At 28.8% G+C, this 25,014-nt stretch overlaps 4 protein-coding genes across 4 annotated transcripts; 2 read left to right on the top strand and 2 right to left on the bottom strand.

Moving 5' to 3' along the window:
* Positions 1 to 5,034: 5,034 nt before the first annotated feature.
* GO595_009184 (uncharacterized protein) lies at positions 5,035 to 5,622 on the top strand (the record flags this gene model as incomplete). The annotated part of the gene is made up of 1 exon (XM_067922841.1): positions 5,035 to 5,622. One exon carries the CDS (start codon positions 5,035 to 5,037, stop codon positions 5,620 to 5,622), a length of 588 nt encoding a protein of 195 aa, XP_067770596.1.
* A 404-nt stretch (positions 5,623 to 6,026) lies between these two features.
* On the top strand, positions 6,027 to 6,305 carry GO595_009185 (uncharacterized protein; the record flags this gene model as incomplete). The annotated part of the gene is made up of 1 exon (XM_067922842.1): positions 6,027 to 6,305. The coding sequence occupies one exon, from the start codon at positions 6,027 to 6,029 to the stop codon at positions 6,303 to 6,305; it is 279 nt and encodes a 92-aa protein (XP_067770597.1).
* Positions 6,306 to 19,703: 13,398 nt separating this feature from the next.
* On the bottom strand, positions 19,704 to 20,498 carry GO595_009186 (transcription factor Dp; the record flags this gene model as incomplete). Its single annotated transcript, XM_067922843.1, has 1 exon — positions 19,704 to 20,498. The coding sequence occupies one exon, from the start codon at positions 20,496 to 20,498 to the stop codon at positions 19,704 to 19,706; it is 795 nt and encodes a 264-aa protein (XP_067770598.1).
* Positions 20,499 to 23,741: 3,243 nt separating this feature from the next.
* On the bottom strand, positions 23,742 to 24,746 carry GO595_009187 (ubiquitin-like protein nedd8; the record flags this gene model as incomplete). Its single annotated transcript, XM_067922844.1, has 1 exon — positions 23,742 to 24,746. One exon carries the CDS (start codon positions 24,744 to 24,746, stop codon positions 23,742 to 23,744), a length of 1,005 nt encoding a protein of 334 aa, XP_067770599.1.
* Positions 24,747 to 25,014: the final 268 nt, after the last annotated feature.

Below are 25,014 nucleotides of genomic sequence, written 5' to 3' on the forward strand. Positions count from 1 at the left end.
AACAAGATATTGACATAGATTATAGATTAAATGATCTGTAAAAGATTATTAATAAATCGAATGTAAATATTAATGTTTAAAACTATTATAAGGCAAGCGATTTAATGAAGAAAATTATGTATGAATATGGTTGTTTTGATAATATATATGAATTGAGTGGTGATATTGCTAATAAAATTCGATTAGAATGTATATATTTATGAACTATATGGAAAAATATACATTTGATTGAGAAATACTATTATATTGATATAAATGGAGCATTAATGTCTAGTGTTATATCGATACCTATCGGATAATTTGAAAAATGGTAATTTTATTAATGCAAATACTAAAATAAAAGAATTAATTGAAAAACTATATAATATCAGAATATTTTTCAAAAATAACAACAACAACAACGAGTTGACAACAACATTAAAATATATGATGAATACATGTTTTATATCAAAAAACCTGAAAATTTCATAAATAAACAAGTAAAAAATTTAGATAAATATATAAATGAATATAAACCTTATATGATTAAATATGATTATGATAATAATATCACATTAATATTAACTTATTTCGAACATTATAGTTTTCCACAATTTTTTAGATCTGTATTATATATATGAATAATATTAGAAAAATAATATCATATATATATTATTTTAGAGTAGTTTCTTTGTTAATATCAGAGGAAGACTACAATAAACTATACAAAATGTATAATATTAATAATAAGTTAAAACAAGTCGAAATAGAACATATACTTTCCGAAGTATACTAGCGATCACTTAATATTTAAAATTTGACCAATCGAATTGAATTTTCATAATATATCAATGCAGTCAACAAATTCAGGCGAAAGACGTTTATTTTTTTGTGATATACAGAAATAATTTTTAGTCACAGATTTAAGCATATATAGAAAATTAAGTTTGCCATGCGACCAAACAATAACCGTCGCTTTTTGACTACTAAGGTCGGGACGATCTCAGGGACCCTAGGGTCAGGGATCAGAAATCCCTGGGATCGTCCCGACAACATTATATATATATTAATGATTTAGCACACGATATATTATACTAATTAATTTATTTTAACAAAACGAATAACGCATGAGACTAATAGCTAATAGTCACACTAAAAATATCGAAAATCGTAAATCCAGGGCAAAAAAGTGACAAGCATTTTGAATACTTTTGAGAGAAAAACAATAATGCGCAGGGCAAAAAAGTGCCAACCAAAAAACACTCTCAATCATCTCAGAAAAAAATTAAATGCGTCTGTGAGCCATTGAATTTTTATCTAGCAGTGGCAAAATATCAGAAGGCGCGTGATTTTGTCAAAATAAACGTGGCGCCAAAAGTTTATTTAAGCCAGAGCCTCAATGCATCTTCCTGAAAGTTGTTCAACCAAAGATTGATCTTGTGTTTCCTTTCAAGGGGGCCAATATGAAGATGATCACTACTCCATTTCGCCATTTGGACTGGTCATGGTCTTGACATTTTCGAATATTGAATTTAGGTCCACCAACATTTCATCCGACCACAATCATTGATTTCGAAGCACAAGTGTTAAATGGTTTGTTTCATTCTATGTCCTAATATTCTTTCTCTCTGATAATTGATCAGTAATCAAACTCAAACAACACATTTTTTATAAACACAATAACAGCAATGACCTTAAGACCAGCGAAAACTCTCATTTTTTCGTTTTTTCAAACTAATAATTGTTGATATCTATTTTTTTAATTATTCCATTTTTTCCACTTAAATTCACTGGTTAAACAGATTTTATAAAGGTCTGCGTTTCAATGAAGTATCGATCACATTTGTTGATTTCCTACTCTTGGTTTTACATTTGTTACGGGTTAGGTTAAATTGGAAAACAACATAACCGTCCGGATAAAACCGTTTATTTATAAATTTGCAGATAGAAATGGAAATAAAAAAAGGCACCCCCATTGAATTCATTGATTATATTGAAGGGAGAATTGGGATGAGTGCTTTTGATGATTTCAAGATCGATATCAAAGACCAAATGGCGATCCATCGATGTCCATATTCAATTGTTGAGTCCAAAAAAAGAGACATTACATCATATGTTTGTTATAAGTGCAGGTTCAAGGATTGCCCAAGCCACTTCAGTGTGAAGTTCAGAGATTCAATCCTATGTAATTGTTCTGGTGAATGGATTCACAATCACTCTATGAATAAGAGATACGTTGAAAGTTTTTTTTGCCTTATTACTTCAAAACAAAAAGAGGAAATTAATGATTTGCGTTCTAAATATGCTTCGCCATATTTTATTAAAAAAAATTTGAATTTATCAATCTCTTCAAATCAACTATACAACTATTCGAAATGCTTTGACAAAAACATTTATAAATGAAATCGAACAACTTGAAACGGAATCTCAAGAATGGAGTAAGAAGTATATTGTGACATTTCAAAAAAAAAGATGATGAATTCCATGATTTAACTTTAATTAATAGCTCCATTATATTCAAACCCTATGCACAAGATATCTATGTGATGGACGATACTATGTGTACTAATAAGTACAGGTATCCAATAATTTTATGTTATTGCTACGACGAGAATGACAAAGCTCAAATGATTGCTTTAGGTATTTTATTGGGGAAAACATTCAATGATTTTGTTGATTTTTTAATTATTCTTTCCAAATATATTAATTTTAGAATATTTATATGTGATCGACTGGAATCTCAAAGAAAAGCAATTAAATATGTTTTTAAAACTCCAAAGATTGTATTTTGTAGAGTTCATATATTGAGAAATGTATCAGATCATTGTGGTGTTAATTCAGTAATATATCAAACGCTAATAAAATTATTTCATGGAGAAATGAAAGCATCAGATTTCGTTTCACTGATTAATAATGAAATCCGAAAAAATATGAAAGAAAAACCTCATTTGCAGTCATTATTGAAACATCTTTAGTATTATGATCCGGAGATATTAGCTCATTATATACTAAGAAATCATTATACTTCGAATTTAGCAGAAGGAAATTTTTCTACAATTAAAAATTGGATAGATCATACAATTGTTACATTAAAAGATATCATTGATGCATTTTTATTACATGCAGAAATGCTTATTAAAAAAAATATTGCAACAATAAGAATTTAAATCAATTTAGATTTATATCACGGTAAGCAACTTGGTAATTTATGTTTCAATATTCTAAATACTGAATACGAAAAAATGAATAATATTATAAAAGTATATGTACAGATTTCTCCATTATTACATAGTATTAATTCTGAAGATTGTAATTGTAAAGTTAAAACAGAATTTGGTTTACCTTGTTGCCACATATTGTTTAATAGGTATAAAGCTGGTCTATTTCCTTTGGTCAAAGAAGAAGATATTCCAGACATTTATTTTACACAGCATTTTGATGAAACAGAAGAAACAGAAATTCAAACCGTGCAAGTAAATAATAATTATAATATGTATAAGTATACAAATCTTATGGATATGGTATCTCCAATAGCAGCAGATCAAATAGAAATCCAGAAATACATAAATTATTTGACAATCTTTTCATAGGATTTAACAATTTAAAAACATGTTCCACAGGATCGCCTGAATTTATTGCACAGAGAGGTCTACCAATCACAAAACAATCTTTATTTGTTGATCACCAAAAAAAATGCGGTGCACATAAAACAAAAAGAACATATCGATGCCATAAATGTGGGAAAGAAGGACATAACTCAGCAACATGTAAATAATAATAAGAGAATTAGACTCATATAAAGCAGTGGGAAATAATAATAAAAAGAAAAGAATGATGAAAGTAAATAGAAAAGAATGCTGAAAGAAAAGCAAAAAGAATGATGAAAGATAAACGCAAAGAATGCTGAATGATAAACAAAAAGAATAATGAAAGTAAATAGAAAAGAATGTCGAAAGATAAACAAAAAGAATGATGAAAGATAAACCCAAAGAATGATGAAAGTAAAGAGAAAAGAATGCTGAAAGATAAATAAAAAGAATGATGAAAGATAAACAGAAAGAATTATGAAAGTAAAGAGAAAGAATGATGAAAGATAAGCAAAAAAGATGATAAATGAAATGAGAAAAGAATGATAAAAAAGCGAAACAAATGATAAAAGATAAACAAAAAAAATAAAGATAGATAGGATTGCTCTATAAAAATGAAATTAAGTGAAAATACACATAAATAATAATATATTAATTAATAAAAAATCGTATAAGATATGAACAAGAAAAAGAGAAAAATAAAAACAAATAAAAAATTATATTAAATGAATATAATTAAAAAATTATATAAATTTCTTGTATTCACAATATATTTTAATGAATTAACATAAGAAACAGAGATATCATACGTTTTTCGTTATTATTTATAAAATAGATTTTCAATACGATATCTCGTTGAATAATGTTGTGTTTTAAGATTCATAATATTCAAATTAATAAAACAACATAACTAAGCAAATATAATAATATTTAATTTTGATCTAGAAAGTCTATGCATCTGGTTTCGACAATCACAACATCTCTTCATAATGTTGAACTAATAATGGAAACCTCATGATGAATATTGCAATAATTTTTAATTTCAGTAATATTCTCTTGCATTAATATTTATTTATTTTAATTTCAAAACGCTCATAAAATACATAATAGTAATTGTTTTAATAATATTGCCAATTTTTCAAGAAGTTAAGCTTGAGCAACAATAAGCATTACATTAACTGTTTCTTTGAGTGTTATTTTCTAAATTTCAAAATTTTCATACTGAAATAGGGGTTTAAGAAAACATTTAGATGAACTTGCAATAAAAAATATCAATGCACAATCACAACTTATATTTATATAAATTCATTTCAATATTTGTTTTGAATGAATTTTTTAGCTGACTATAGCAATTGATTGCGATTCATGAGTGTGAATTGATTTTATTCGTTATTTATAGTTCTTTTCTTTTTTTTTTATCAGTGATCAAACTTAAACAACTCAATTTTCTAGAAACTCGAGAATAGCAATGCCAACTCTCACATTCACAGAATCGAACACATTCATAGAATTAAATACATTCATACTATCAGACACATTCACAGAATCGCTTCGAAGTGATGCAATAATATCATTTACATTCACATTGACGTATTCGCTGTCAGTCACGCATACAATAACTATATGTGATACACAAACAAATTCATTTTCGCTTTCCGCTGTTGGCACGTCGCTCACTCACATTCAGACGGAGGTCGTCTACCACGAGCACACAGTCGTTGTGTATTCTTCGTGCTACAGCTACTACACAAATTTCTTCACTGTCGTATATCCAAATGAGTCACAAGCGAGCGACAACAATGCGATAATTATCACTTCGGTTTGCGCTGCTGTTGCTGCTGCCATTATAGTCTCTCTGCTTGCCGTTGTATTGATTCGTTTTCGGAACAATAAACAAATGAGGAGCGATCAAGAACAAGAACAAGATTTAACCAATTTTGAAGAAAAAGTTTCCGAAACTGGGATCACCTTCACAATTGGGATGACAAGCACAAGCATCGAAGTCGATTCATCTGCAGATGATTTCAAGGAAGACAAATTCGTCGATCAAATATAATTTTCATTTCATTATATAAACTCATTACTATTTTGATTATTATTTTGTGATTTTATTTTATTTTTTTGTTATTTAGATTCCTGTTTGATATTGAATTGATATAAAGCACAATCGTGTGGGCGAGTTTTGAATGACATAATAAAGTTTAGATTTAAACCGTGAAGTTTTCACATTTTTTAATAACCATTGATATTTTTGGGAACGAGTTCCATCTATATTTAATTATGACTCGTGATTAAAATCACTCTTCTCTCATACATTTTACTTAATACGTAATGTTGGGGAATACAGTTTTTACATCCAAAGAAATTTTGAATATGAAGTAACACAAAAAAAAAGCATTTATAGAATCGTTTCGAAGCGACGCCACCTTGTCGCTCACGTACACGCTAACTCTATGTGCCATGCACACAAATTCGCTTTCTTCTTCCGTCGTCACCTCGTCACTTACAAACGTTCGAAGTGAGCTCGTCTATGATCACAGAGTCGTTGCGTATTCTTCATACTACAGATTCTACACGCAACTCTTCACCGTCGTGTTCCAGGCCTCCCCTCCATCCGCTGGCGGCATCACGGCGCCAGCTTTGACTGGTATTGTCTGCGAGTCGGCTGTGGCTATCGTTGCCGGCATCGTTGTCTTCTTGGTGCAGAGCAATAAGGAAAAGAAAGAGTCATTGGCATAAATGGAATTCAAAGACACACTCGACGTCGAGTACAAAGCTTGTCGAAGAGATCAGTGGAAGCATCGAAGATATGGCGAAAGCGGCCGAGGACGATTGGATATGAATATGATTGTATAGATTAATATAAACTTGAGTGTTTTTGTTTGAGCCAATGTGAATCAACGCTTTGAGAGATACCATAAAACGTTCAAGTTTTGGGGTATAAAAAAATTTGAAGTGTGCAATGTTTCACCATGAAAAAATATTATCATAAATAATAGAACTTAGTGAACATTAATTTTGTTTTATGGAACTCTAAAAAACCTCAACAACATAAACAGCAAACTCTATTATAGATTCGCATAAATTATCAAAATAATTTATTTTTGAAAATCAATAAAAGTGCAAAATTCTCAATCAAAAGACAATATTTAATTCGTTGGCATAAAAATACAAATAGAAAATATTTATTACTATTGATTCGGATAACACTTTTTGCCCTGGGATCACGACCATTGAAAATTCGATGAGAATGGAAAAATAGTTTTCGATCATAAATACTCGGAGCATAATGACATTCGACGATGACATAAATATTTTGACACTTTACATCAAGAAATTGTATTAACACATTAAATTATTTGAATGCATTCAAATGTATTTTACAACCAAAATTATTCAATGGGTTTTCCTTATTTGTCGCGGCAATTCAATTTTGAATTAAGAAATCGAATGGAAAATTATTGCTGTCACTTTTTCGCCCTATATCGGTACGGTTAGTTATGAAAAAGTTAATATGATCCATTCAAAAAGTTGGGCACTTTTTTGGCCTGGATTTACGATAAGCCAAAAATATCAGCACTTGATATTATTATAGTAATTGAAATCAGAGTAATTAAAACATATTACCCGATAGATATCTATCTAAATAAATTTACATATGTATTTGGAAAAAGTCGATCATTTTGAACTTATGAATCATATGAACTATTGAATCAAAAATCAGTCACGACAGCATTATATACCGTGCTGCATTCACTAAAGATTGCATTTTAGACATGATAAAGTTGTAGTTCCAATTTTTTTTTTTTTTTATTAGGTTATGATGTTATTGTAAAATTTATTGATGGTTTATCTTCAGAAATATAATGAAAAAAGTATATACTTACATCCTGAATTTATTTTTCTCTGATTAATGGATCATTTTCATTTTTTGTATGAAGTATTTAATTAATATTATTAATTCACATGTGAATGCATGGTAAATCTTTTTCTAATTTATTACATGCAGATTGTGTACAATGCTTGCATTTATGTGTGGTTAATATTTAATTTTTCACATTTCTTCATCCTCTTTGAAATATTATTAATGGCTTATAATCCTAGCTTCTTCTTATCATTAAATTTTGGTCCAACTGATTGTATTTTGATTTGCATCGATATTCCATCATTATTTGTAATTCAATTATGTATAAATCGATTAAATTTCTTTTAGTAGGAGCAACTCATGATTTGTCACTTTTTCGAATAACTAAGACCACCTTCAGCGGCATGTCGTAAAATGACCTCTTGTATCTATTTTATTTTTTTTTATCAAATATGGATTATAATGTTGAATGTCATCAAGGAAAATAATGAAGATGTCTTGAATGATGAAATTGAATTAAATTTTGACGTTTAGTGATATATTAATCTTCAGTTATTTTTTTATTGACATATCATCAGAACAAATCTTTAATCATTGAATTCTCAGTAATTTTATGTTAAATATTCCAAGGAATAAGATTATGGCCTAAATTCTATGTAGGAGATCTCAGAATTTAATAGATTGCAGCAGCAGCAAATATCACTGCTCAGACAGGAAGAAAGCCGAATATACTAACCTCCATTATTTGGACAAAATAAATAATATACAATATTATTTAATTACGTTCATTGCACATAGTACGTTATATTTTTGCAAGTCATAGATGAAAAAACATCTAATGCTTATGCAAAAGCTCATTCATGTTTTATCATAATTTAAAAACAAAAACAATTGATAATGGTAAATGGTGTGTTCGCAATTTGGGGATCCAGACCTAATGTTAATTTTCACCTTAGTTAGCGAATGAAAAGAAGGCGAAATTTCAGAAAATGAAATTAATTCATCAATATTCTAATAAAATCGATATTCGATTCTGGTACCTTGAAAAAATGATTATTTGATGTAATCGATAATTTGAAAAAAAATGGTTTTCAGAGCTTAATTAGTGATATGAATTTAGGGAAAGTAATTAATTATACGTGGAGATCAAAATTTCAAGCACGTGGAGCTCCACATGTTCATGCTCTCTTATGGTTGGAAAATAGACCTTATCTTGATATTATTTCAAATACGTTTTTTAAGATATTATTTCCAACTTAACCCCTAAATTACACAATTTAGTTAATGGAGCTATGTTTCATAATTGTAATATTGCTGAATGTGAGAAAATGATCCTTTAGCAAATTGTAAGTATGGATTTCCGAACCCTATTCGCAAAGAAATACATATAACTGATGAGGGTGAAATTTTATTACCAAAAGATATAACAACTCGTTACATAGTGGATTATTCACCTTTCTTTTTACTTCGATTTAATGGTCATTGTCATGTTCACATTATCGAAACAGGAGAACATAATATTTGTTGGGTTTAATCAGATGTACCCCGGGGACTGTCCCCGGGGACATGTCCTTAGGTGTTCAATTTTTTAACACACACTGTGAAGATTCATGATGTTTTTAATTGCATTTTTTTATGATTTTACTCATACTATATTATAAAAACATCTATTTCAAATAAAATATAAGATCCAAATATGAATTAAGATATTAATTTTTCATTATTTTTCATTAAATTATTTCTTGAATTCATATTTAGATTTGGAATTAATAATTAACGGCTCCCTGGTCGGACTTTCTGTGAAGAATGAACTTTGATCAACTTAGCGAATTATCTTTTTCTAATGGGTCAGATCTCAATTGTTATCTTAAAGAACTAGCAAATAGGAATGGATTCGATATTAATCTAAAAGATTCAAAACATTCGGATAGATTACGACGATTTTATTGTACTATGCATCAATCTCATAAAAATGTACAAAATTTGAGAAATACAGGGTGTGATTTTCGTTTAACTTTCAACAAAAATAACAGTGGAATATATATTATATCAAAAAATTCTAATTTTAAACATTTACATGAGATTCAAAATCCAAAACAAATAGACAACTCAGTGCAAGAAGAGATTGCAACAATGAAGAAAATTGGTATTCCAAATTATTATATAATTTATTATATTGAGCAAAAATATTCAATTTCAATCACAAGAGAAGAAATAAAAAAATTCTCATCTGAAAGTGAAAAAACAAATGAGTCAGAAACAGAAATGATTTCTCAATACATGTATGAAAAAGGTGATTGTTATATATTTGAAGATAAAAATGGATTAATTGCAGATATTTATACTGTTACACACGAAGAGAAAGAGAATTTAATCAAATATTGTGATTTTTTAGTCGTCGATGGTACATCAATTGCCAATTTTTTGTGATCGGACAATAATACCAATTTCACTCCGAGGGAATAATATGGAATTAATTTCAGGGGGAGTTGCTTTTTCTCCATCGAAGAATTTTGAATTTTATTTTTGATTGATTTTTATTATATTATCAATCGCACCCAACTTAAAATGCATAATAAGTGATGAAGATCCTGGTATTTGTTCAGCAATGGATGAATATCCGAATTTATGTCATCTTTTATGCTTGAAACACAAAATTTCCACAGTCCAGAATTTGATATCGAAAAATCATCCAAATAGAGAACGATTTTTAATGTTACTTAATATTTTTTTTATTCACGTTCTTCTGCTCAGTCAAATGAAGCCTTAAATAATATTTACAAGGAATTCCCTGAAATTATTCACTATTTTGACACCAATATATATCCAATTAGATCAAAACTTTTGGTCTCATTAAGACCGAATGTATTTCATTTTAATCATACTTCTTCACAACTTGGTGAATCATATAATAGTATGATTAAAAGAGATTTGACAAATTCTATAAAGCATCTCTATGAGATCCGTGATCACATATCTATCAAATTTTATCAAAAAAAAAAATCTTGAAGAAAATATTCGAAAAAACGCTTTTACTTTTCATCATCCATTAATAGATGTTTATAAACTTGATATATCTAAAAAATAATGTTCAATTATAGATGCTGAAATTCAGATTTTATTACAAATTAATATCAAACGCATTAATAATGATCACTATATTGCTATTGATAACAATAATAATGAATTTAATTCAAATTTTCTCGATTGTGAATGCCATTATCCTGCACATGCTGGATTACCTTGTTGTCATTTAATAGCTTTATTCAAAATAACAGGTAATGCATTTCCTATTCATTTAATAAATTCAAGATTCATAGGAAATTTAAGTGAAATACAAATAGCATCACATGAAACTGAAGAAAACCCTGAATATATAGAACACTTAGGAACACTCGAAATGCCTGAAGACGAACATTATCCAGAATATCCAGAAGAAACAGAAGAATATGAAATAGATAAATTTTCTGATTATTTATACGAAGAAGAAGATGATCAAGAATTTGTTCCAAAGGAACAATAAGAGGAAGAAGAGGATTCTAGTGATTCAATTGAATTTATTGATGAATTTGGTTTTTCGTTTGCATGTAATGACAAATCTTCAGAAAAAATGCCAAAAATAAATTCAATAAATTCTTATCAAAAACTAATGAGTATATATAAAAAAATTTCATCAATAGGATCACAAAATTTAAATGTTTTTAATGAAGTTGAAAAGGATCTAAATTAAATATATGATAAGTATAAACAAAAAACACAATATGGAGAAGTTAAAGAGAAAATAGGAAGAAAAAAGGGAAGACCTAAAATGAGAAGATTATTCAATAATTCACGAATAAAATAAAAACATGAAACTAATAAGTTTTTTCTGTAATCCAAGGATTTTTATCAAACAATATCAAAAAATAACACTAAATCTTGTAATTTTTTTTATGGTTTATCAACACATATATAATTTTCATGATGCATTTTACTAATATATTAAGATAAACTCATATTTTTACATTCGTTTGTGTAAGTTTTTTTATGATCAATTTTTTGATAGGAATATTTAAAAGTGCTGATTTTATTCGAGAAGATACTTCGAAGAAATTTTATTGTGTTAACTTAATTAAGCAATTTTTTGAACCCTTTAAAGTGAGGTCCATGATTTAATTTTCTATACTGTATATATTGTTATATCTTAATCTTAATATTTTAGTCAAAATAAAAGTTTGAAAATTTTTCAAAAATAGCATGGGTAGGGGATCAATTTGTCAATTTTGAATTCGGTTTAATCGTATTTTTGAGTTTTTGTATTACCGATATATTCAATTTTTACTCTTTTTTTCGAAAATCATGAAAAAATGCAATTAAAAACATCGTGAATTTTCACAGTGTGTGTTAAAAAATTGAACACCTGGGGACATGTCCCCGGGGACAGTCCCCGGGGTACATCTGATTAAACCCATATTTGTTCACCAAATGCAATTTATTATTCATAATTTATTAATTATTAATTAATATTTTTATGGCTTCGAAGTAATAATAATTCTATATCAACTATGAAAATTCTATTTATATGCTTATTCATTTAGTAAAGTGTCTACCCGTCACTCAATACGAATCATATTTGAAAAATTGACATTCAAAATGTTCTCTAATGTAAAAGTTATATGAAGTATTTTGCTTTATATTCTCTTCTCTACAATATTTTTATTTGAAACGAACAGATATCTAAATTATGTTATGTCGTATGTCGTATAACAGTCAAATTTGAATCAGAATACAAATGTATTCTCAAAAATATATTTTTCTATATGAATTAATATATCGATTAAATTAAAGAAAAATAGACATTACTTTTCTTGAATTTGGTTTCTTTTTTACAAATCTTTTGTGTTTGAGTATTAATTTTATTAAATGACTTAATTTAAGATGATTTACTATGGGTTGAACAAGATGAAGAAATTATAGGGTGTCTCACATTACCGTAGAATTTAAATGAATAAACAATATTAAAATAATCATTAATTAGGGCCTAACTGGTTGTCACCAGGTGACTGTCTCCTGGTGACATGTCACCATGCAGTCAATTTTTTCACTATATAGTTAAAAATTAACTCTCTTTAGATCTAAGTATAATATGAAAATTTGGTACACCTATGTTTATCATGTTAATAATATCTTCCTTAATGTATTCACTAATATTTGTTGAATGAGTTATTATTTTTGGATTCGAATGTTCGATAATTGAATTTGGTGATAGTTTATAAACTCCCTGTACATTTTTATTAAATACAATATGGAATGGTAAATCATTTCTGACACGATTACAATCATTAAATTTTATTTTTGCATTTGGAAAGATTTTTTCATATTTATCTTCAGATGCAACAATTAAATCTTTACATTTTTGGAATTTTTTTTTTAATTTTATTACAGTATACATGCCAAGTTTCTTATTATTGTATACACTTACATCCAATTGATTATACTTTGAGTTTATATGCTTCTTTATTAACATTAGACATTCATTTACAAATAATTCTAAAAGTTGCATTCTGTGATCTGTCCATTTCTTTAGATTTCCAAGCTCACCTTCAGCACCATTAGTTGTAAAATGTTTCCAAAGTCCTAAACTCTCCAGATGATATGGAGCATAGTATTTATTATCATCTAAAGGATTTTTCAAATGTTTGAAACCAGTTCTATTGATTTCGTTTTCAAGTTCACTTCTATAATCATCTTCTGATATTCTTCTATTTATGAATTTCCATTACAAATCGAGAATTTTATAAATTCTCTTCATTATGTCTTCGAAAATGCGTGAAATGTGTGAACAGCAAAATACTATATTCGAATCAGGATATATTTTTCTAATCGCAATAATTTGGCGTCGTAATCAATTAACAATAAAAATACAAATATTACATATTGACATTTTTAGTGATTGTAAAATGTCACAAAAACATTTTTATACTATATTGATAATTATTCCAACTTCAAGTGTGCGTATATTATTATTTTAGTTAAAAACTAAAAATGGAATGAATAAATAATCGAAATAATTAGTACATGCCGTATCATCCAGTAATACAATATCATTTGCAAATGGACAGTTTTTAATTATTGAATTCATTATTAACAAACTCTTAAATCTATTATCTTCATCATCTATCCAAACAACATTATAATTTTCATCTTTTAAAGCTTGAGTATAATCAAATAATTTTTGGATTTGTTGTTCAAATTGATAATTTTTTGAATATCTGATTATATTATATAATTGATCAGGTAAAATATCAGGGGCATTAAAGCGACAAATTAATGATGCTCAAATAAATGAAGAAATTCAAAATCAATCAGATTAGATTCATGGGTATCACAATCAAAACTTTCATTAAGGGGATTTGTTTACATTTCAGCATGTTGAATAGAAGGTTTTGATATAAGAACTACATCTAAAATTAAAGGTGTATGTGAACGATCAGTAATAACAAGGTTTCAAACTTTTCGATTTATTGCATAAAAAGATATCGAAAAGATATAGCTCAAAATTTACTTGGTGATGGAATAGACGAAATTGATGAAAGTTATTTTTTCGGTGCTAAATACAACAAAGGAATAAGAAGAAATTTGGGTTTATGGCGAAATAGACAGTAAAACAATGAGAGATGTCGCAGAGATTTGCGAAAATAGATCGAAAGAGATTCTCATTCCACTTATTTGTTTAACAGTTGAACCTAATTCAGAAATTTGGTCTGTTGATTGGAAGGCATATAATACTCTTGGTGATTTAGGTTTTGTACACAAAACAGTAAATTACTCAGAAAAATTCGTAGATCGAATCACTGATACAAATACTCGAAAAATAGAAGGTACATGGAATCTCATGAAAGGATTTTTTATAAAAAATGGATTTAGAAATAGAAATGAGCTCATTTCTATCATATTTCTATCATATATGATTCGAATCATATATTCATGTATGCTGCTTTCGAAAGAAGAAATATTGGAAATACAATCGAAAAATGCTGGAAAGCAATAATTGGTGAAATTTCTTGATTAACTGAATTATAATTTTGAATATTTTACTTACTTGATTTTATCATTTTTTTTACTTTTTCGCCACCGGTTTCTCTTTGTATTAAATACAAAATACGTTATTTTATGTCAACAAAAATCACCACCCACATCTGGCTCAATAATACATAACAAAGAACACTTCGAATACCTAATGAGAGAAAGCAACGGGTAATTCATTGTTCAATTGAACAGGTTTTTTAAAAAACTAAAACAAACCTTTGTTTTAGATCATTAAATTTTTATTAATCATAATTTCACACACAACCCATCAAATCATCTGATTTTTATTGCGTAGGTTATCTCTTCTGACCTATTTTGAGATTTCTTTTCCTTCTTTTCGTCTTCTTGTTATTTGTAATTGATATTATTTTGATCGTATTCCTAGCGGTTTTTTGGATGATCTTTTTTCAATCACAAATAACGCATTTATCATTGTATTTCCACTTGCGAAGTAAACGCAAGTATTCGATCATGCATGACTCGGAAGTATTTCCTCCTTTTGAATGCAATATTTCATACTTGCAGGGGTTTGACTTCAACAAATCGTTCATGACATGCGTTCGTTTTCCCGTGTGCAATAAATATCATCGGATATTTTTTGCCTGAACAAGAAATATTAGCAATTACTGAAAAGTTTTTGTTATGATCATCCGGGAGCTGTGCATTGACTTCTTCCTGACCTCTTTGGGCAAGAACTTGGCTTCTGACAAAAACATGGTTCCACGAAGTCTTGTGTATATTGATGATATCATCGTCTTCATAATTTGCTATTGCATTCAAATGAAGATTGGCAAATTCATCAACTTCTTCTTGAGAAATTTCCATTCTTTTCTTCTTTCTCATCTTTATGAAGGAAAGGCCATTTCGTTCACAAAAGTCTGAAACAAAAATGGTAAGAGAAAGGTATGTTTATATTGGAGCGTTCTTGTACATCTAAAGACTTCCATAATTATATAAGAAAAAGTCGTAGTTGTTTCATCTTCACAACAATTACCGGAATAATATATTGGATTTTGATGTAATCTGCAACTGCTTTTTCTTTGGAGTGAATCTCCTTCTTCAAACACCATTCTGCTGTCCGGCACGATAGTTTTTCTCTTTGAGATAATTTTTTTTTTATTTTGAAAGAAGCCTGGACGGGACATCTGTACTCTTTTGAATATCTAAGTTTCATGTACAAATCAAAAACATGAAATATATCTTCTATCAATGTTTTGTCTTCGTGATAACGAGTCCAATGCCTTTTGGCTTTGAAACGATGTGATAACTTGAACTGGTTCATAATGGCCGCACTTTTGTCAGAACAGACTACGTTAAATGGTTTACAATAAATGAAAACTATGGAAAAACTGGGTAGAATAATGAGGTTCTAAGTGTATCAGATTCAATAATATATTTTCTTATCATTCACTTTTTGAAATGATTATGATCTCTTTATCGAAAATCGGATAATATTTTCAGAGGAGTGCAATCTACCAATTTTTATTGTAAAAGCTTTCAAAATCTATAAGTGAATTAAATTTACATTGTATATCAATATACGGATAGGAATAAAAGAATCTTCTGATCAATTTTGCAAAAAAATTATTTTAAAATTACAAAAAATTGTATTCGATATAATCGGTTTCTATTTAAAAAGTGGTAACTTTTATTAACGTTCATCATTTAGTTCGAAGCATCGTTTTAGAATAGTTCCTGATTAGTTTGTTATTTTCTACAGTCCAATTCTTTGTCCAAAATTGTAGAAGACTTTAATCGATATGAGATTGTTTTAATTTTTCGATTTGGGCATTCTGACGACCCATTATTCTTTGATTATTATTTTTTTCCCCTTTTTGCTTGTTTAATTGCTTGGCATGTCTAGCAGCATATGGATCTTTTGGCATCCCAAAAAAAGTGCGCGGGTAAATGTGATGTGAAATACAGGAAATAATGATATTGATTGATTGGAAGATTCAAAAGAATAATACTCAAAATCGATCAGAAGGAAAAAGTTTTCGCTTACAAGTAGATGAAAGCAAATACAATAATCAATTTTGAACATGTTAATTTTTACTTCATAATATAATTCATCGATTTATCCTTTTCGGAACATAATATGTTTCAAACCTCGAGAAAAATTGCTATATCGCATGATACATTTGATATTTTTAGTATCAACTCCTATGGAGATTATTTTTATTGATATTGGATGAAATTATGTTCAAATGATTCAAAAAATGACTCATGAAAATACTATAAGAAAATGGTTCAAAAGATTTGAAGAAGGCTCAGAATATCTTGATGACGAACACCGTACAGGGAGACCTAAAAATACTTCATTAGTTCCAAGTGCAGGATCTTTTAATGAACTATCCATTTTTATCAGCAGAAGCTATTGCCAATATGTTGGGAGCTCCTAAGACAACAATTCTTTAGGTTTTACATGATAAAATTGGTAATGTGAAGTTGAATTTTCGATGGATCCCCCATCAACTCAAAAAGCCAATAGGGTTCAGGCTGCACACGAAATGTTAGAAATTCTCAGAAACAATAAAAACTTCTGGTGCAACATAATTACAGGTGATGAAACATGGATATATTGGGAAAACAACAATACAAGTCAATGGTTTCCAATTGGAAGCAAAAGGCCAGAAATTCTCAAAAGAATTATGACGGTTAACAAAACGATGATTAGCGTATACCTAAGTACGGCAGGGATTATCTTAATAGATCCTTTATTAAATAATATAAAATTTAGTGCACAGTATATGATACAAGGTATACTCCAAAAGTTAAATAATAATGTAAAACAAAGAAGAAAAAGGTTGGGAGTTTCAGGTTGTTTTTTACATATCGACAATGCACCGTCACACAACGCGACCGTTACTTCCGACGAGATACAAAATTTAGGCATTCGAAGAATGTCTCACCCTGCTTATTCACCAGATATTGCTCCTTGTGACTTTTGGCTATTCGGTGTTGTAAAAGAACGGATCAAAGGCTACACATTCAATAACGAGAACGAATTAATTATAAAAATTTCGGAAATTCTCAATGGAATTTCAACACAAGAAATTGAAGATGTATATAAAGAATGGTGCCGCCGTCTAGAATGGGTTATTAATAACAAAGGGGAGTACTACACAAATTAATAAAAAAATTTTTTATATCTAGTTCATTTATTGAGAAAAAGTTGAATTACACGAACTTTTTGACCCCCTATATGTATTAATCATCAAAAAATAATGAAATAATTCTTTGATCAAATTTCGAAATATATAAATATTCGTACATTAGTATAACCTTTAAATATTGCTTAAAAATCTACTTTTGTCTCTCTTCTAATTAATTTTTTGCTTTTTCCTCTCTTTCTTTCGAATTTTTATGATTGACATCTAATCATTGAATCTCAAATAAGATCATTAATAATGCTGAAATTTATATTTTATATCATATTTTATCACATTAAAATTTTGTTTGCTAAAAAAAATTCTTGTAATTTTGAAAACAGACCTTTTTGGAATTCGGCTCAGCAAGGGTGGCCCGCAATAACGAAAATACATTTATTTTTTGTCAACAAAAATTTTTGTGTGAAAAAGTGGACAATTTTTGTGGCCGGAACTGATGCCAGGCATCGTTTTTATAAACACTAGTGCCCAAGTTATTGCCGGTATTCCAATTCTTCCAATCTGTGGCACTTCCAAGAGACAAACAACACCATCTTTTGATATTGTTGATGAACTTTACCACTTCCGTACAAACTTTTTCATGCGCGATTTCAAGATCAAGAATGATGCTGATCATCTTCTTATTTACTTTACTATTATTCTTTTGCAATGAAATGCCTCAAATTCTTCGCAAAGAATCCAAAGGATAAGGATAAGTGCCAAAAGGAAATACTATCCTGGAGCATGAACGCATTCCCAATCCCATACGCAGCCAATAAGCAATGCTGCTCATCAAAGATGTTATCTAATTCGTCTGTTTTCTATTGAATCTATTTTTTCTAAAACTTATATCAAAAGACAGCATAAAAATTTTTGATAAAAATCCTTTTAATACGATCAGCTTCAATATCAACATTAATGTTATATGATATCATTTATTCAACCATATGAATCAAAGATTAAAAGTCAATTAATAATGTTAGCTTTACCCTTGATTCAAGATGCATCAAACTTGGTCCGATTTTAATTATTATTAATCAAAAAATTTTTAATGTCATTTAACTTTGGAAATAATTTTGAGCTTAAAAACAATTATAATACATATTCATCTTTTGTAACAAATGTTTATCATATTAATGAAATAAATATTAAATATATATTTTAAGCAATTGATGAATTATTGAAAGACTTTGTTTTGTTAACAAAATTTTAAAACCTCAGAAATTAACCGCTTTCCGGAATTCAAATTTTCAGATGGCCGATAGAGTTTGTCACTTATGCGAAAGATTCAATTCCAAATTATTATATGAAAGAAGATAAAAAAATAAGTTTTGATTTGAAAAGTCGATAAATTCTGATTTTATAATTAATGAAAAAATTATTGTTCATGTTTTAAATCCAAAAATTAAATTTTAAAATTTTATAAGCCCAAAAATAAAATCAAAAATATTATCGCACATAAAATTTTGAAAATGGTATTTGTTTTTTTAGATGATGATAATGAAACACATTTGTTTATTTAAGGCAGTAACTGTCTTAAGTCGTTGTGGTGCTCTAAAAATGAGCATGTTCCACTGCTTCATTTCATGATAACTAATTGGAAACGAATTTGGCAAAGTGATGCAAATGAATATGGATAAAGAAAAGTGATTTGTTTGTATATAAAAACCATTATACTTTTTATTTTTATATGTTAATGGATTTGTTATTTTCATTGTGCTATTAAATTTTTATGGTTAATGTACTTTATTGTTTACTTATATCTGTCTTCATTAAAAAAAGAGTTTTAGTGGCATTACTTATGAAGATCTCAATTGATTATATTAAAAACTATCCAGAAATTTTCAAAAATAATAAGTTTTTATTGACAACTTCCAAAAGATAAACTTAAAGGAACAAGTTTATTAAAACAAAGTTGATTAATTTCGAATGAATAATTTATCTTTTCATTGTTTTCTTCTCAGGCGGGAAAAGTTTTGTATCGTCTTACATTTTTGAAAAGTTTATTAAAATTAAATTAGTCGATACAACAATGGCGCTAAAACATAAACATTATCACTCGGTCTGTTGTGCTTCATCTTGTTGCATGTCCAAGGTCTCAAACGGTATGCTTTGTTGTAAGTCTGATGGTTCAAATGACATTGCTTGATGCAAGGAAAGTTTATCTCTGAGATTATTGAAAACAAGAGATTCCAAACAAGACAAGTCAGGTATTCTTCTTAAACATTCAACTTTTAGACGATGTGGAAAAGATATCCCCTCAAACACGTCCAATGGAGAAAAAAATAATGGAGGTGAACGTGAAATAATCACTAGTTCATGGCCATTTAAAGATCTTTGAATTTGTCCATTACCAACATCTCTGAAGCCGACAAAAATAGACGAAAGCTGTACTGCTGTTGCAGGTCTTTGTGTTTTTCTATTTCTTTCAATAAGTAATTTATAATATATCAACAATTTAGTTTTGACAACAAGCTCTCGCTCTTTTTGAGCTATTCTTTCAGCAATTTGACTTTGTTCAGGAGTTCCTAGTTTTAAATCTGTGTTAAATTTTTGGTAGGTGATTGTCTTTTTATCTTTGTTTACAAATCCAGCAGCGCATAAAACGTTCAAAACGTCATAAACTCTTCTTTTTAGAGTTCTTTGATCATTAGTTGTATCCATTGTTTTTTCTCCAATAGTTTCAAAGATTTTATCAGCTACTTCATCAAAAGTTGTTTGGCCATTTTCTTTTAATATTGAAAATACTTGGCTTGCCATATTTGTTAATGACATTGGCTTAGCCGAACGAGGCACTGTTTCATGGCTCATTTTGTATAAAATTGCAAACGAACTGTCGGGGCACCCCATTTTGTGATCGTTTACTAAAATCGCAACAGAACAAAGACAACGAAGTACAAAAGCCGTAAACTTTATTAACAAAAAATCATACGAAAAAACAATTTTGTTATCTCCTCAATTGAGTATATTCTTTTGTTGTGGTATCAATGGTGAAGGTTTCAGTTGAGTAAGAGGAGATTTTGAGATGTCATGTGATTGTAATTAATTTGGGCATGCAAATTTGCATTCCAGCCGCTTCTTTAATTTGATGTTGTTTTGATGTCTGATTTGAATGATGGTTTACTTTTTTAGATGTGCGTTGATGCTTTGAATGAATTGGCGTTTCTTCGATTATTATAATACGAGTTTATTCCTTTGACAATTTGTTGTTATTGCATTTCCTGTGATCGCTGTCTCAAGATTTCATAGAATTATTTGAAATAAATAACAAATCACGATTCTATGATAAAATTTCAACATTAATATTTGAAGTTGAGACTGGACCATGGGTGACATCCAAATTGAAAATGCAATACGAAAAATTTTTTAATTAATTGAAGAAGCTGCAATACCTGTTGTAATAAAACTATGTATTTTGACAATACAAAATTTTCGAATCAAAAACTTTTTCCTGTACTCAATATTGCAATATCATAAAGTGAATAATCAATTGAACGAAACTTATAATTAATGTAGCTTAGATATAAATGATCTGCCTCTGAATGAATGTGATTAATGAATACCCCATGATGTTTAGCAGTTGCTTCATAACTTCCATAATTACTTAAAATTTCATTCAGATCTCCAGCATCCAGATGAAAATGTCAAATGAAAACGACAATGTTCTCTTTTTGAATAGAAATAATATTCGTTCGAAACAACAATTGCTGTCTTTTTACTTCTGGCATTATAATATATCTCCATGAAGTTGTAATTGATCTTCAAAAGTACTATCACTTGGGTGATTTCGATTTATAGTATTTGGTAAACAAATTCGATTATAATAAAGAGGATCATCGAGTCGTTTGATACCATTTTCATCAACTTCAATATTGTATCAAGACCAAATTTTGCAGAGTCAATTTTTTTCAAAAGACGATGATAAGAGATTCCAACTGGATTTATATGAACTTGATTTCCAGTGTAATTGTACATTGCATTTCTTAATTCTGGAGGAGCACCACTTTGATGAATGCACTTGATATCGTGGACGCAAAAATCAAGACCAAATATTCTTGATATACATTCTTCAACTGAAAGAACACGAGCATATATTTGGGCGAACACTGCATTATCTATTGATAAATTTGCTACATATGCAGGTTTCGGTTTCATATTATATTTAAAAATATAGTGTGCAGTTGCAAAAATTGCATCTAAATTTTTCGCGGTCTGAAATAATATTAAATGAACGTGACCTCTACACAACAATAATAAAAGTGGATTATATTCTGCAACTCTTTTCTCGATTTTAATATTTCTAGATGATATTGACCATAATATGTAAGGTGAAGATGGATGGAAAAACGATATTAGAATGTATCCTCAATATAATAATTTTAATTTATCTTATGATAGATATGATATAACTCATTTACAATATTTTGATGATGTATTATAACAACTTATAAGTTGATTAACTATTTTATCTTATCTAAATGTTTTCTCCATAGAATCAACAAACAAATGTTATAGATGCAATGAGCGGAAATTTAGAAAACTGGTATAATGCAGTAAATGTAGCATATAAGTTATCGGAAATTATATGAAATTATATGAAAGTATGCGTATTCTACATCAACTTCAGATGGAAACGTTGGTAAAATGAATCAAACTGATACTACTCACGCTACTATATATACAGATCGTCTCAAAATTATGAGTATAAATAATTCATGTTAATTGTTGATCAGCCTTTTCTAAAGCTCCTCTACTATTTTTTCTTTCATAAAATTAATAGTTTGTTGTTTTTTTTCAGCAACTTCTTTTGCTGATTTTATTCATTTCGAATTTAGATAAGCATTACTAGCATTCTTACTTTATACTATTTCTATTTGTGATCTGTATTTTCTTACTTTACTTTTATATAATTCATTCAATCGTTATATTTTATATAATCTGTATTCAATTTGAATTGTTATTTAGTCAAAAAATGATAAAAAGTGTCGACATCGACATATATAGTGAGAGCAAAAACGGTCGAAACGATAGAACACGAACAGAGAAAAATTAACGGCTAACCGTTATATGTAAATTCCGAATTCGAGAATATTGTTTGAACCTATTTTGTGAAATTGAATTCTGTCTACTTAATAATTAAGGACAATGAAACCAATATTTTGAATGCAGGCTTGGATTATCTATGGCATTGTCTGAACAAGCTTATCAATTGTTTCAGAGGAAAGATTATTCCAGATATCTTGGATAATTATCTATAGCTCATGAATTGTTTTGCATGGTTTCTAGATTATGTTTAAATCGGGAGAGTATGGAGGCCAATCTTCCATGAAGTTTACCCCTAAAGTAGTCAAGTAACATGTATGTTTCATTCGATATGTGAAGTTTTGCAATGTCCAACTCTCAGCGAAAAATAAAACATTTTTAAAGTTTGTCCCATTTTGTTTGTGAAAATTGCATCAATCTATTTGTGCTTTTTTCTCACTTTTGGTAATTTTGACCGAACATCTCGGATTAACAAACTTAAATCCCATGCTTTTGAGTGCGTTTGCTACGGTGTTTCGATTTCTGGAAACTTTTTTAATAATAAATCAGCTAATTGCCTGCTTGTAATGTAGTGGTTGGTTGTTCCCGTTTTGGCAAAATGCAACAGCTGTTGAAACGGTGTTGTATGAAATACCTAAATGATTTGCTGTTGCCATGGTGTTTCGTCCCATTAGGTTGAAAATGTTGTAGATTGCCTGGTAGAAATATTGTAGAGGAACATTTTTTATCCAGTTGTTCTGGTCCATATTATTAAACGGTCTATTTTCAAAATTCAAAGAATTAAATTTCAATTGTTTTTGATACCACTATAGTATTAGTTTATGATAGAGTTGTGCTTTTTTATGTGTAAAAGTTATGACCATACCTTTTATATTGTCTTCAACAAAGAAATCAATTATAATATTTTGAATTAATGATCGTTCGAAATATTTGAACATTATGTTTCATTGCCAACCTTTGGTACAATTCATAAATATCCAATTATTTTAATGAATTGCCAAAGAAAATTTACAATATCTAGATATTGGTCAAAATATTTAAAAGAATTATTTAATCATTTATATTTATCCTAGTTCTGAAATAGTCAGGAGCTATCTGTGGCATATTTCCTTCTTTAATAGCTTCTTCGATCATCATGCGGTCCTTGTCCATAATGTCTTTTTCCTCTTGAGTGAAATCGTTATTGATATATAATGCATCTGGAACACCTTGCTGAACTGTTTCGTTTGGTATTGGTGCTGTTGGTATAGGCGCATTTCTCTCTGTTTGATAGAATTGTCTTGTTCCTTCCATTAATGAAAGATCAATATTATCAGAAACCGCTTCATTTGGAGGTGGGAAATTTGGGAATGTAAACACTGTTCTTGGCACAAGACCTGATCCAGGAGTTGCTCCGAATAGTTCGCTTAGTCCATCGGTGATGTGTTCGATGATGCCGTTGGGTGTAAATTCGGGGGGCTCCAAAAGAGGAACAGTTCTTGTAAAAGTGGCGCCGGGGTGCCCGTGATTATCCATAACATGATATTGCTTCAAACTGGTAACCCCTTCCTTCGTTTCTTCAATTACATGCTTCATTATACCGGCAATAGTTCTTGCATTATCTTGCAGTTTTTCAGGTGGATCTTTTTGGGATTGTGCTATAAATGACAAGACTTTGTGGAATCGTTCTTGGATGATAGCGATTTTGTATCGCATGTTACCAAGCTGACGATCAAAGTCTCTGGTCTCAGGGCGGTAATTGAATATTTGTGGTGAAATTGATGTTACATTGACATGAAAAGAAATTGGAAGATATTGTGGTGGTTCACGTGGTTGAGGAACTGCATAAATTGTTTCTCCGTCACCAATAGAATAATCTAATAAAGTTCGTCCTGAAATTAATAATTTTCCTTGATATAAAAGACGAATTTTATCTATAGAAAAATTGTTTTTTTCGCATACAGCTTTCTTAATGTTAGATATTGAGTATGTTTCTGGTACAAATAGTTCGATTTTTCCTTTTTTTCTAAGAGATCTAATAATGATCTTGATGATCTTGTTTGGTGAACCAAACATTTGCTTTTCATATCAAATGTCTGTATTCACAAATCGATTTGTAAACTATACAATATTTTTGCTTCAGTGATGAGAAAAAAATTTGTTGTTTAGTTTAAAATATAATCAAAAATTATATGGTTAAAATTATTTACATTTTTTGTAGTTTTAACATTTACTTATATAATAATCTTATTGAAAATTAACATATTCAATTTATAAAAAATTTACCTTTTAAGGGTTTAAAAACATTTTTCTATAAACTTAGCCTAAGAAGGAATGGATTTAG

Source organism: Histomonas meleagridis, assembly GCF_020186115.1.
Source record: "Histomonas meleagridis strain 2922-C6/04-10x chromosome Unknown contig_88, whole genome shotgun sequence".
Lineage (NCBI taxonomy): Eukaryota > Parabasalia > Tritrichomonadida > Dientamoebidae > Histomonas > Histomonas meleagridis.